General features: G+C 33.0%; 1 protein-coding gene across 3 annotated transcripts in view; it reads left to right on the top strand.

The window, feature by feature from the left end:
- The window catches only part of TBC1D15 (TBC1 domain family member 15), a 79,627-nt gene that overhangs the window by 25,257 nt on the left and 39,196 nt on the right, over positions 1-15,174 (top strand). For 2 of the 3 annotated variants that reach the window (XM_007503054.3, XM_056798460.1), the window contains exons 5-10: positions 3,356-3,566; positions 10,166-10,268; positions 11,128-11,178; positions 11,508-11,705; positions 13,284-13,412; positions 13,862-13,965. In XM_007503054.3, the coding sequence (XP_007503116.1) occupies positions 3,356-3,566; positions 10,166-10,268; positions 11,128-11,178; positions 11,508-11,705; positions 13,284-13,412; positions 13,862-13,965 (796 nt within the window). The remainder of the gene's footprint in view (positions 1-3,355; positions 3,567-10,165; positions 10,269-11,127; positions 11,179-11,507; positions 11,706-13,283; positions 13,413-13,861; positions 13,966-15,174) is intronic. The other variant, XM_007503055.3, reaches the window with a different exon arrangement.

Consider the following 15,174-nt stretch of genomic DNA (forward strand, 5'->3'; position numbering starts at 1 on the left):
GAGGTAGCTATGACTGGATGAATAGACCCAATTAGTGCTAATGAGAGTCTGTATTGAGGTGATTGTATGAATTGAGAGGTGTGGACAAATGGAAAAAGTGCAAAGAGATGAAATTGATAGAATTTGGCATTTAGTTGTATTTAAACTTTTAACACCTTGAGGTTTTGTTTTTTTTTAAACATCTGAGTTTTGATCATGAGAAGTTGTCACTGACAGAAAAAGGAGAAAGAATGAATTTAACCAGAAAATGATTCGTTTTGGACAGTTCAGATTTGAGGTGTTGGTGGCACAACTAGATAGAAAATGTCTGTAGAAAGCTGGGACATATGTGTTTGGAGATCAGAAGAGGGATTAAGACTGCAAATATGAATTTGGCAGTTATTTATATAGAAGTTAGCAGTTGAAGTAATTAGAATGAATCAGATTCAAGGAAAGAGAGTAGAGAGAAAAAAGGGGTCAAAGACAGAAATTTGAACCACATGCTCATTAAAGAAAAGGGGATAAAATGATAATTTCAAAGGAGATAGGATAGTAAGAAAGGCAGAAAAAGGAACTAAGGCAGTGAGATCTTTGAAATCAAATAAGGAGAAGAAATCTAGAAACAATGGTCAACAGTGTCAAGGTATCAAGGACAAAGAAGCCTGAAGAAAGAGCCATTGGATTCTCTATTAGTAGGCTAATGGTTTCTTTCAGAAGAGCATTTGAAAGTGGAAGTCAAGTAACAGTTGATTAAAAAGATATTGGGTCATGAGAAAATCTGGTTTATGTGGGTTATTTAGGAAGTTTAGCAATAAAATGGATGAGAAAGGTAGAAAAACAGCTGGATGGGCTAGAGGGGTTGGGGGAAGAATTTTTTAGAATTAGGGAGAACTGATTATGTTGGTAAGCAGATGGAAGGCAGCAGTGGAGAGGGAGTTTGAAGACCTATGAGATGGAAGGGATCATTATTGGAGCCAAGTTCTGGAAGAAATGATAAAGAGTATTAAAAAGAGTGTAGAGAGATTAACTTAAGGATTGTAATAGTAGATAAATAGTTAAAAATTAAAATAGAACAAATATATAAATCTCTACTAAAAGCTTCCTGTGCTTCATTGTGGAATGGAGGTGACCCAGGGCCCTGCAAAGCATTGTCAGGGATAACAAATTCTAGCAGGTCCTACTTACTTTTAATATGAATGATTAATGAATTAAGATTTTTATTAAAATAAGCTGGATATCAGTTTTAAAGTCCAGCCCAAAAAACAACAGCCTTGAAACAATCACTTTTCAGTTTTTGAATTTGAATAACATATTTCTTTGTTAATCAGTGTTTTGTTTATTGACATAATATTGAGGTTATTTTTTAGTTGTGTCATTTGTTGAGTATAAGACTTTCCTCAGCCTCTGGCAGAGTGTTTTGAGTGAGTGTTTCCTAAGGGTTCAATTGATGATTGTTTTTTTGGGTGGGGGTGATATTTATAAACCAAACAACTATTAAGAAATTTTTCTGTCGGGGTCACATTTATGAATATGTTTTACTTATATTTGAATTGTCTTAATTTATTGCTTTTTAATAGGATATGTTTTTGAATATCAGATACTTTTTATGTCAGTTGCATATTTCTTATTTCCTAGATGGTACCCAGTATTACTCTATAAGTAAGAAACTATCAGAAAATTCTTTAATTTACATCTTGTTGATAATTTTATTGTAAAAATGAATAATTTCATAATTTTTTCATGTCACTATAATGTTATGAAAATTTTGAGAGGAATGAATAAATTAATGAAAAAGCATTTATTAAGCCCTTACTATGTGTCAAGCCATAGTACTGACCTGGCAGGAAAGCTTTCTCCCCACTCTTCTTATAGCCCACTTAAATACCTGAGGATCTGAAAAAAAATTGCCATCAGCTACACTACTCCTTCAGCACCCCCGTCACTATCTTCCCTCCTCCTTCTAGAGTAACATCCTTCTAGATGAGCAGGCCACTGCCAGATCATCTAAAAATTCTGTTATGATAGAAGATTTCTAAGCCTTACCCTGCCATTTGCATTATAAGAGCTCCAGAGTTTGCCATCTTCTCTATACACATTCCACACCTGGCATTACTGTGTAAGGACATCTGGATTATCAGATTATCAAAGTCTCTTTGAACTGAACCCTTGGGACTTCAGGCCTTTCCATTGCCCCTGAATCTGAACTCTCATATAACTTATCTCCAGCAGCATTTGTAAGTGCCTTGAGAGCGGATCAGTGACTGTGTTGCCTTTCTTTTCTCTTTCATTCACACTTCCTCAGAATTTTCATAAAATGATAGTGATCTAAAAAAGTTTAATAGAGCAAGATATTATCTTTCACAATAGAATTACAATTAGAATATAAAATACATTTCCTCGAACCAACATATTTATAAATACTTAAGACTATGTTATCCTCATGTATATACATTTGGATGTTGTAATTATAGTCCTTCTTAAGTATTTCCCAGCCCTTTTTATTTATAGTACTACATTTATATATTTGAGCTGAGGGGATAGTTCATTTTATCTTTTTTTTTTAACCATTACTTTCTGTCTTAGTAGCACCTCTAAGACAGAAAGGTAAGGGGCTAGGCAAACAGAGTTAAGTGACTTGCCCAGGGTCACACAGCTAGGAAGTGTCTGAGGCCTACTTTGAATATAAGCCCTCCCAACTCCAAGCCTTGCTCTATCCTCTGTGCCACATAGTTGACCTTGATTCAAGCTTTATCATAGAATAATAATTTTATAGTTGTAAAGGCTTTTATGATTATTCAGTCAAACTCTTCCTTTTCCCTTATAAGAATACTGAGGCCAGAGAAGTTATGACTTCCCTAAAGTCATATAACGTAGTTAATGGTGGTGCATGGACTAGAATCCAGACCTCAGTTCAGTCATTTGCCTGTTTACATACTTTTATCACCCTTCAGTGTATATGTATTCTCACATTGTGTGTGTTGTGTACTAACCATTATTATTCAGTACGATTACTCTCAAGGGACTTAAGGAATCTTAATTTCAGATGAAGACTTAATGGATTTACCAGTGTACCAGCAATGGATTTGCAAATAAGCGCCCCAGATTTTTATGGGTGATTTTATAGAATGTGAAGAGGAGGGAAACTTATTTGAAATAAGAATAAATTAAAAAATTTTTAAGTCCTGGAGCAATCATTATGAAAATTTACATAAGAACAAATATCCTGCACTATTTACTACAGGTGGGAAGGCATAGAATTTCTTGTTATAATGCATATGGATGCAGACAATTTTTATTAGGCAGTCATGAGGTGGGTGATTAATACCTTTTTTAAAAAGGTGAACAAAATATTATGGCATAATTTTTTGTTTTTAAGATGCTCCAAGTCATACGAATGGGAAAAGCAAATGGTCATTCCTGTTCAGTTTGACAGACCTGAAGTCAATCAAGCAAAACAAAGAGGGTATGGGCTGGTCTTATTTGGTATTCTGTCTAAAGGATGACGTCGTTCTCCCTGCTCTTCACTTTCATCATGGAGATAGCAAACTACTGATTGAATCTCTTGAGAAATATGTGGTATTGTGTGAGTAAGTATTAAATTATTTTATATCTATTCAAACTGGGCTATTGCAATAATTATAGGCTGAAGTATTCTCCATTTTTGTTATCTGAAGTCTGTTGCCTAAGCATTTCTGTAGCTTTTCCTCTGTGACCTTGATGTTATTCATGAACTCACATCATGTTTAGTATTTTAAGTTTGTATTTTTATGCTTATTAATTTAATGATGATAAATTGAAACATTTTAAAAGAATAGCACTGTGTTAAACTGCAGTGCCATAGCTTATTGAATTTGCTATTGCTTATTCTACCTTCCATATTAAACATGAAATCTTACCTTTTTTTACAAGTGTAATGAAATGCCAAAGTTTCTAATGTAAGAAATAACCTATTAATCCTTATAGTAGAATCTTGTATAAGAGGATTATATATATATATATATGAGTCCATAAATAATCTAGATAATGTATTAGTACCTTGGATTTTGTATAGCACTTTTCTCTAACATTGTTTACCGTCTGTTTCTGAGATACCTCTGACTGCCCATTATTGTTAGTGGCAAATAAGTAGGATATAGTCAATACTTTTGAGTTTGAATTCATAAGGGAGATGGAGCTTGAGCCTGGAACCAGAGATTGTGAAGCGGGTCAGGGGAATGGGACTAGAGAAAAAAGTACTGTTATAATATAGCAGTAGTCTAGAACCTGGGAATTATAATAATAATTAATATTGTGATTTTTGAAGACTTTCATTTGATCCTTAAAATGATGTAGTGTGGCTAGTAGTTATCTTCATTTTACACATAAGGAAACTAACGTTTAGAAAGATTTGATGACTCTTACAAAGCTAGTAAATTGGGAGAGGTAGAATTCTTTTCTGATTACGCCCTTCTGTTTTTTGTTAGCAAGAACCTCTTTATCAATAATTTATCAGTAATTTATGACATAAAATAGAGTGAACAGGAAGGAGAAATGATATTAGATACACACTGAATTGGAACTCATGAGGGAAAGTTGTTACTTCCTTGTGTTATGTTCTATATATAGTGGTATCAAAGCAATGTTATTGAACCATTTATAATTTTAATTTCTTCAATTTAGCAGAATTACCAAAGGGATAACGAAAAGAGAATGCCCTAGGAGCCAGGAAGATCAGAGTTCAAGTTCAGTTTATAACATATAACAGCTTATGACCCTGAACAAGTCACTTAACCTCTTAGTGCTCTTGGTAGCTCTTTCTCATTTTAAGTAGAGCTAACCTGCACTGGCAGAAGGAATTTTGTCCTAGGTGTTTTTTATGCTAGAAAAACCCTATGCTTGGTCTCAAGCACTAGAGGTACTGTAGGCAAGGTGGCTAGCAACCTAGTCTTGGAGACTAGGAAAGTTGGGAGCAAGTCCTGCCTTTGACACAAATACTGGTGGAGTGGCCATGGGCCAGGCTGCTATTTGAGATAGAAAGTTAAAAGTGATTTGTAGATTTGGTTTTGAGGAGGGAGTCTCAACATTAGGAATTTCTTCCATGTGTAAACCACAGATCCTGCCTTCCCTTCCTGCAGGAATTAGGAAGACTTACATTCACATCCTGCCTTCCATACTTGTTATCTGTGTCAAATCAGGTAGCTCTCTTGAGTCTCAGTTTCTTAATTTACAATACCTGGAATATAACTTTTAGGGTTGTTATTGGGCTCAAATAGCAATATGTAAAACATTTTGTAAACTTTAAGTGCTACCTAAGTATTAACCATTGCTATTAATGGTAATATTTGTTTATTGCCCACCCTTTGTTTCATTGATGAGAAAAGGTGCTAAAATGACAAACATTACCTTGTTCTGTTTAGAATCATAACTTAGGAGACTTAAGGATATTTAGGAAAAGTATCTATTTTATTAATTCAGATAAAAATACTTCAGGGTTTTTGGTCTAGAGATAAAAAACTATTCTACTTTTAAAATAACCTACTTTTAAGGATTTTATAAAGTACTTTTTTACAATCCCTATGTGTCAGATAATGAAATTATTATAATTCCCATTTGACAAATGAGGAATATGAGGCTCTAAGAGGTTAAATGACTTGCCCAAAGTCACAAAGCATTGTGATCTAGTAGGAAGAGCACAGGATTGGAAATCAGAAACCCTAGAACTATGTTGGTGAACCTATGGCACATGTGTCGGAAGGGACTCTTCTCTCTTCTACTCTACATGTGCCTCAGGACATTCCTCATATGACACACCCCTCTGCCCAGCAGCCCAATGGGAACACTTTCTCCCTCCTGTCTGGGGTAAAGGGACAGTTCACATGTGTGCGAGGGTCGACGTTTGGGCACTCGGTCTCTAAAAGGTTTGCCATCATTGCCTTAGGGTAACATCCAAACTCTGCTGCTTGTTCTGTAACCTGGAGAAAGGTTACAGGAGAAAGGAGAAAGGTCCTCCTAGGGCCTTGGTTTTCTCATCCATAAAATGAGCCAGTTGGACTGATATTGTGTAAGGTCTCTTCTAGTATAGGACAGTTTTTAATCAATGGCAAGATTATAAAATATACAACATATTTTAGAGTGTAAGCCCCTGGTGAATAGAGATTGTTTCATTTTTCTGCTTATATCACCAGAACATACTCAATGGCTGACACATAGTAGTCACTTAATAAATGTTTGCTGATTAATTGATTGTATGCTTTAGATAGTAAGTTGATGTATTAACATGCAGAATTTTCTTTGATAACTGTCATTTTTTGGATAAAAGAGTTTGGAAACATAGACTTTAAATTCTAAGATTTCTTTATGTTAGGAAAACCATGATTTTCCTTTTAGAGTAAGTAACCTTTATTTTCCAGGTTTTCTGAATAGCTAGGGATTAGCTTTGAATGTCAGAATTTTAAATTTTTAATGACTTGTTTATATAAAGTTTATAAAATACCCTAGAACAAAAGAGAGAGAGACAGACAGAGAGAGAGAGAGAGAGAGAGAGAGAGAGAATGTGTGTATAGGACGTGTATATTGATATATGGTGGTTTTTTTGGATGATGAAGGGTCAGTATTATAGTACATTTCTACTTCTTTTTTTGGAGGTGTTAAGTAGTTGGAAAGGCAGTTGAATAAATAGGGAATTGGTCCTTGAACTTGCTTTTGGTGTTATCCTTTTTCGTTATTTATTTTCATCTTAAGAAGGTGGAGTGAAATGTGTATCTGGATAATCTTGGACAGTGTAACATGGCTTCCTTTCTGGAAACTTTAATTAATAGATTAGAGAAAGTCTGAAATAGCCATCTCCCAGGTACCTTTTTTACCTTCCAGAAAATTATATTCTTATTATCAGTTATGTGCTTTATTTTGTCAGTACCATCCAGAATGTTATCTATAATTTATATCTCACTGAAAAAAATTAAAATAGGCACCTCCTTGGCAACTCGTGCCAACTTTTGTGTGCTATTTATCCTGAGTTTGTCCATGGGGTGTGACGGAGCAGTTTGATAACTTGCTTCAAAATTTGCAGCTTCTTCATGAAAAGAAGATGAACGTTTATAAACATATCGTTAGGTCATACTTTTCTCCAAATTCTTCTTTGTACTTTTCTTTAAATAGAACTCAAGTACAAGCAACACACTATTATAATCAGTTTAAAAGTTAATTATAGTTTTTGTACCACATACCAACTTTTTCTTTTGAAATTCTTCTATAAAATTATTTACTACTTTGAAAAACATTCTGGTTTATTGACTGAATTGATAACAGCATTGATATATGAAGAGAATAAGATAAATATTACAAGAAATCAACCTCTCTTCAGAAAGAGCTCTGTAATTATTCCTCTATTATTGAATGGCTGTCATATTTTAACATGATAACATTGATACTTTCTTTGGGGCCACTGAGATTTAAATAGCTTTACCCTCTTCACAAACAGGTGAGCTGTGGTCAAGGGTTTGATGTGCCTTTTGCCTAACATATAGAGCAGTTTTAGGAATTACTAAGATATATCTTAGACGACTTATAAGACTATCTGCCTTCCCAAAATGTTGTTGTTGTTTTTTTAATTGTCAGGAGTCTCACTGCTTACTGCTGCATTTGATCTCCATCATTTATTTTCTTGTGAAACAACATTTCAGAGTTAGAAGAGACTTCAGTGGCCATTTAATTAAAAAACAACTGCACAACAAATGGTGATCCAACTTTTGCTTGAAGGCCTCCAATGGGAGAAACCCACAGCTTCCCACAAAGTAGCCCATTACACTTTTGGATAGCTTTAATTTTAAGCAGTGTTTTTTTCCCCCTTATATCAAGCCTGAATTTTCTCTTTTAGAATGGCTCGCCATTGCTCTTTGTTGTGTTCTCTAAGGCCTATTGTACTCTCCTCTAAAGTTAAACATCCCCAGCTTCTTGAAACAATTCTACCATGAACTTGAAGCTGTTCACCCTCCTGTTCTCCTCTCTAGCTTATCTGTGACTTTCCTGAAATGCATTGTTTAGAATGGAGCACAATATTACAGATGTGGAGTGACAATGGAAAAGTATAGCAGTCCTGTTACTTCCTTGTTTCTGGTTGCTATATTTTTATTAATGCAGCTTGAGATGATTCTGTTGATTCTAATTGTGCTTTTTAGGCCACTACAACTCCATTTTTTCTTGCTGTCTCTTCATAATTTTACCATTTCATACTCGTGAATTGACTTCTTTTTGAGCCAATGTATATGTGAATCTTCCCTGATGCTTGATAGACGGCTAAATTTCAGTTACTCATTTGTAATTGTGTTTTAAACTTCCGTTCACTTTTGGTTGCTGGATTACTTAGGGGATACTGCTTCACTGCCAAAGAGAGTATTTTTCAGTTTTCCTTCTCTGGTTACTTCTGGGTATAATCAGTCACTCAAAGAGAATATTGAGTGCTTTGCTTACTTGGTGTCTGGCACTATCATAAGTGCTGAGAGTAAAATGAAAGTAAAGACCCTGCATAGGGAAATCCTACTGTATTGTTGCCCTTCCATTCTAACATTTAAAGCTTCAAGACTTTTATAAGAAGTAATTGAATTTTTAAAAAATTCTTGATGAAGATGGAATATTGAATGTTTTTGTTACTGAAAATGCGCTGCTTAAATGTTATTGCTTTCCTTTTTTTGTTGTTCCTTTTTAGTTGCCTCTTAAAAGTTTACATTTTGAATAACTGCCCTATAAAGTTATATAAATAAGTTCCCACATTAAACATCCTCCAAAAAAGGTATCTAGAGAAAATGTTGCAGTATCTTTAGGGTGTTCACTTTACATGACTAAATGACTTAGCCTTTATTTCTTTTGCTACTTTTAGCAAAACTAACGGCTTTAAAACTGCTTTTACCTAGAAATATGAGAATTGTACATTCTGTCTGAGTCAGATTCCATTTTGGATTTCATATCCCCTAGCATTACAGTTGCATCCTGCCATGTTAGAATGGAAAAGAGATAACTATTATTAAAGTTCTTATCTCAGACATTTATAACAAAGTAGGTGCTGTAGGTAACAGTGAAACAAATTAAAATTTTGTTCTAAAGATCTAAAAGTTCTGGTTTAGTATCAATCACTTTCCTAAATAAAAACTTTTAGAGTTTGGGAAATTTTTAAAAATTAATTTAGGCATTAAAAATGCTTGGTTATTCCATGTTAGTCAGATGTTCATGTTCTTAGTGGACTTACTTTATGTGCTGTATAAGAAAAATTTGTACAAAAAATTGCCACCAGGACTTGAGCAAGTATTAAAATTATACTTAGCATATGAATGTATATAGATTTTTGTTTGTAATTGGGAATAAGAGAGTAGAATCATAGAATTTAGGAGTTAGAAGGCCCATCTAGACTAATCTATAATTGTAGTTAAAACTCTTAAAAGTGATGCTTTTTAGTATGATGAATGACAACTACCTTTTGTATTAACTGATTTTTTCATGTACCTTTATGACAAGAATAGCCAGACTGTTTTCCTAATGTTATTTGTAATAGATCATGTTATATAGTTTTAAAAGGTTAATTGAAAAAAACAAACCAGTGGAATAGGGATAGCAAATAGACCAGTGTTTCATTATTTTAGGCAAATTCCAGATTTCTTTTCAGCTTCTTATTAGTATACAATAATTCTTTCTCTCTTAAAGTTAAAAAATGAATTATATTTGAGTATTGCATATTTTTTAAAGAATTTTATTTTTTTATCAACATATTTATTAATTTTTTTACTTCCCCACCCCTTTGGGGGAAAAAAGAAAATTTGGAAAAACTAAACCCTCATAGCAGGTATCACTGAATATTTGCAAGCATTAAATTAGAGAGACAAGCATGGTAAATTGGGAATGATGTTCCCACTTTGTATTAGGAGGCCTGGGTTTGATTTCTGGCACTGAAAACTCTTTGTGGACCTGGTCCTGTAACTTCTTTGAACCTTAGTGTCTTCATCTGTAAAACAGTGATGCATAATAATAGTACTGATCTCCCAGGGTAATTATGAGGCAATTGCTTTGTAACTTAAGGTTGTTATTGGTTAATATTATTTAGTAGTTTGGAGAGTTTTCTTACTCAAATACTAATGCATAAATTATTCAAGAATTCAATAGTTACTTCAGTATGTCAATTTTTCTATAAATTAAAAATGCAGTCTTCATTTTATTACAGATCTCCACAGGATAAAAGAACTCTTCTTGTGAACTGTCAGAATAAGGGTCTTTCACAGTCCTTTGAAAATCTCCTTGATGAACCAGCCTATGGCTTAATTCAAGTATGTTTTTTAGGTACCTGTAGGGCTAATCTTTCTGTCTTCAAAAATCCTCCAACCCTTTCACCTTCCTTTTCCCAAATTTAATTTAACTTGTGTCTATAATTTAAAGAAGCTGACTTTATGTATTAATCATGGAGCCAGTCTTTATTTTATTGCCACAAGTCATATGTTTTGAATTTGTAGAGTAAGAAACTCTCAGGGATGTTGGTGACTTGTTCTTTCTTGGTCTTTAGCAAATATTAGGGCAGTGGTATTTTTTCTCATGAACATAATTTTGACAATGCAAATCAATAGTTTTCTGTTAGTATTGAATAAATTTAGCATCGTTCAGCTGTGTAGAATGTTTGGGTTAATTCATTTCAGTGAATCAAACAATTAGTTTAGATAAATAATTGGTTGAATTGATTTCTTTGTCATTGATAGATTATTTATTTTGGAACCATGTAGCCTTTGAATGTTGGGATACCAAAGGATTTAGTCCTTTTTATCTATTTAATTGTGTTCCAATGTCCAGCTAATTTCAGATGTGAAGTTACTTTATGCTCTTTTTGTTATACTTGCTGATTTCTACATAAGAAGCTTTGTTTCTCTAAAAAAATTTTATTGGTTAAATGCTAATTTTCACTAATGATTACTATTCAGCTTGAAACTAGTTGGAAATTTTAGTTTGTAATCCATAACACTGCCTTATAAATTAGTTCTTTTCCTTTGTGGCTCTTGAGTATCAAATAATTTAACTTATGTACAAGCAGAATCAATATTGCTTAAGCAATTTTATTTTTCAGATGCATATTAAATAGATTTTTTATAAGATTGTAATAGGGCAAACCATGCTTCAAGAAATATTTTTTCTGTGAAGGCAGGACTTCTAGACAGAAGAAAGTTGTCGTGGGCCATTCACCATTGGAAAGTAAGGACAATATTCATTTTTTGATGTATGTGGACTGAATGAGACCCACACATCATTTGTTCTATTGCATTTTGAATCAGTAGCAGCAAGTTGGCACTTATGATAGAATTACTTTTCTTTGATTTTTACTCAATTAAAAAGTTAGCATAGAAAATTCAAATTTTTTCTTCCCAGAAAACAATAGAATCGTCTAGAGAAAATATTAGAAAATCATCTTTGTTTTAGTTTTGATTCTCCTCTCTTATTCTATTTGACCCTTCTGTTAACATCCATTTGTTCACTTTTTGGTACAGTACTACTAGAGTTATTTTTGTTTTCCTGTTCTATAGAAAATCAAAAAGGACCCTTATACAGCAACTCTTGTAGGATTTTCCAAAGTCACAAACTACATTTTTGATAGTTTGAGAGGCAATGATCCTTCAGCTCATCAGAGACCACCTTCAGAAATGGCAGATTTTCTTAGTGATGCTATTCCAGGTTTAAAGATAAATCAACAAGAAGAACCAGGATTTGAAGTCATCACTAGAGTGAGTGGAAACGTGTGTTTATACAACTTAATCTTGAAAGGGGAAAAATTTTTTAATCTTGTACTGGATATAAAAAAAGCCAGAAGATTGATTTGGTTTTAGTCATATATTTCTATCATCTGTTCTTTTTCCTTGAGCCTTCTATCTAACAGCATTTCCTACCTATAATGCTCTTTCTGTTACCAAATCTTTTGATTTTAACTTGACCAGTTATTTTTTTTCCCTTTGGGTCCCTTATGATTGATGGGCTATATATTATCATGGTGTTGTGTAACTTTTGAGAAAGTAACCTCTGCCCAATAAACCCCTAGTTCAATCTCTACTTATGGAACCAGGTTCTTAAAAAAAAAATGAATATCTTCTTTTAGCTAACCAGTTGGAGAATTGTTGAATTTTGTTTAATTTTTTTCTTAAGTAGAATTTTGTTTTCACTCAAAATTGGCTTTAAGCCCTGAATTTTGACATATTCTGATACATGTTCAGAGAGGTCTTTGGTTTTTGACAGATTCTGAATTTGAATATTTTTAAACATTTCAAATATTTAAATTATAATGATATAAAATAATTATCAATGTCTGCTAAATCAAGTATAGTATAAAATTATTAATGTTTCTTAAGGGGTTGCAGATGAGTTACCAAAAACCTACATTTTTCTCTAATTCTTGCATTATGTTTTAGAATCAATAGTAAGTATTAGTTCCAAGGCAGAAAAATGGTAAGGGCTAAGCAAAGGGGGTTAGGTGACTTGCTTAGGATCACACAGGTAGGAAGTGTCTGGGGTCAGATTTGAACTCAGGACCACCTCCCATGTTTAGACTTGGTTCTCAATCCACTGAGCCACTTAGTTAACCCCCAAACCTACATATCATAATGGCAAGTAAAAATATGTTCTGGATGATAATTTATAGAATAATTTTATAGCCAAAAAGTTTTTATAAATGTAATACACTGATTTGAACAGTTTGTTATAAATTTTGTTAGTTGAATGCTTCCATATAAGATTTTAGCAGTATGTTTGATTACCCTGCAAATTCCTTCATTTCCCTAGGTCTTACTTTCTTTATCTATAAAAGAAGGAAATTGGTCTAGATCAAGGGGTTCTTAACCTTGAGTTTGTGAACTTTTGAAAAAACATTTTGATAACTTTCAGTATAATTGATTTCCTTTGTTGTCTGACATAGCTTATTTTATCCATTTGAAAACATTCTGAGACTTCACTAGACTGCCATGACCAAAAAAAAACCCCCAAAAAACAACATTAAGAACCCCTGGTGTCTAGATGTTTCTATGATCCTTTCTAGTTTTAATTATCTGATTTTTTTTTTGCCTTAATACCTAAAATTTGTGTATTTGTTAGCAAGGGGGCAAATTTGTGGAATACTAACTATACTATACTAGGTAGTTTAGATGTCACTTATTAAATAAGTTTTTGAAATAGAAAATAAATGGAAGGAAATTTACAAAAGTGTTGGTACTTATGTCTAACAGATATTGTTATTTCTTTTTTTTTTGTAATCAAAGTTTATTTCTTTTCATTGTTTAATGATGAATAGTTTGTAACTTATCTTTCCATTTTAGATTGACTTAGGAGAACGACCTGTTGTTCAGAGGAGAGATCCTGTATCTTTGGATGAATGGTCTAGGAACATGGATTCAGAAGGAAGAATCTTAAATGTAGATAGTATGAAGCAAATGATATTCAGAGGGGTAATTTAATTAACTATTCTATCATGGGAAGAACTACTTTATTTCCTTGAAGCCTTGAGGTTTTCTGATGGAATGGGCTGATGATATGGTATTCTCTTGAGCTCTTTGGGAGTCAGAGGGAGGATTTACTTGGAGATTAAGGGAAAAGTATTTCTTGCCTCTGTAAAAGCCCATGGCTGTGGGTATGGAATAATTTTATCACCTAGACTGATTTATCACCTGTATTGATCTTTATAATTTGCTTATTAATCATGGACCATATTTTCATGGCATTTAGATCTTAAAAATTTAAATGTTTCAGTATGATATAAGAAAGTAATGTTCATTGAATTGATAATTCCTAATGAAAATTTCACAAATATATAATCTTACTATGGCATAGGTTAGGAGCAAGTCTTACAGTCAAGTCTTTCATTATTATTAATTTGTTTAATGTGTACTTACCTTAGGGGCTCAGTCATGTATTGAGAAAACAAGCATGGAAGTTCCTTCTTGGATATTTTCCTTGGGATAGCACTAAAGAAGAAAGAACTCATTTGCAAAAATTAAAAACGTAAGTATTATCACAGTAGTATTATCCCACTTAATAGGCATTTAATAAACATTTGTTTAATTTATTAAGCCTTAAAAAATAAGTAACTCATCTATATAAGTTAGTGTAGAGATGATCTTTCAAGATGTTGGCAAATGAGAATTTTTATTAAAAAATGGAAATACAATTAAAACTTCTGTATGATACATCAGGCACAAGTCATCACCCTGTCATCAGACGTAGGATCATTATGCCATTGAATTGTAAGAGAGACTTTTGCTTGCTTTGGAGATTAGCAAAAACATCATTTTCATGTTTGATATCTATAAAGAGTATTGGACTTGGATCTTGTGGACTTAGTTTCAAGTCTTGTCTCCTGTCTTGCCAAGTTGTATGACAAGGTGAAGCATATATAAACTCTGTGTTCTTCAGTTTTGTCACCTGCAAAATGGAGGTGATAATTCTTGTTCTACCTATTTAAAAAAAAACAAAACCCTTACCTTCCATCTTGGGAGTTACTACTGTGTATTGGCTCCAAGGCAGAAGAGTGGTAAGGACTAGGCAATGGGGGTTAAGTGACTTGCCCAGGGTCACACAACTAGGAAATGTCTGAGGCCTGATTTGAACCTAGGACCTCCCAATTCTAAGCCTGGTTCTCAATCCACTGAGCCACTCAGTGCCCTACCTATTTTAATAGCTTTTTGTGATGAAATTCTTAAAAACTGTAAAGAAGTTATTCATGTGGATTGTTATTTAACATCTTTCATGAATTGGAAAGTTTTATAATTAGACAGTAACATTTTGAGAATTGTCCAATAATTGGTTAAAATAGTGTATCACTATTTTTTTGTCTTGGGAAGCTCATAAGGATATCTTGAATTGGATTAGTTAGCATTCGTTAAATGGTATAAGAAATTAGAAAAGTGTATTTCATTTATTGGTTTCTTCCTTTTTAAAATGAAAGACTTAAGGGTTTATAATTTTACATTATTTTTATTGATTGAGAATAAGATATAAATAAATATAATTCAAATTTTCTTCAGATTAAACTTCCTATTTATAGATTCCAGAATTGTTTTTTGTAACAATGGTTCATCTGTATTTTCTGCCAGTTATACAACTATAATTAAATAGTACAAGATTCCTTTAATATTTTAAAAATAAACATTTTCCCATTGTCTAAAAGATTATTGGATTTAGAGCTAGAAAAGAACCTTAAATTTCCTCATT

Source organism: Monodelphis domestica, chromosome 5, assembly GCF_027887165.1.
Source record: "Monodelphis domestica isolate mMonDom1 chromosome 5, mMonDom1.pri, whole genome shotgun sequence".
Classification (NCBI taxonomy): domain Eukaryota; kingdom Metazoa; phylum Chordata; class Mammalia; order Didelphimorphia; family Didelphidae; genus Monodelphis; species Monodelphis domestica.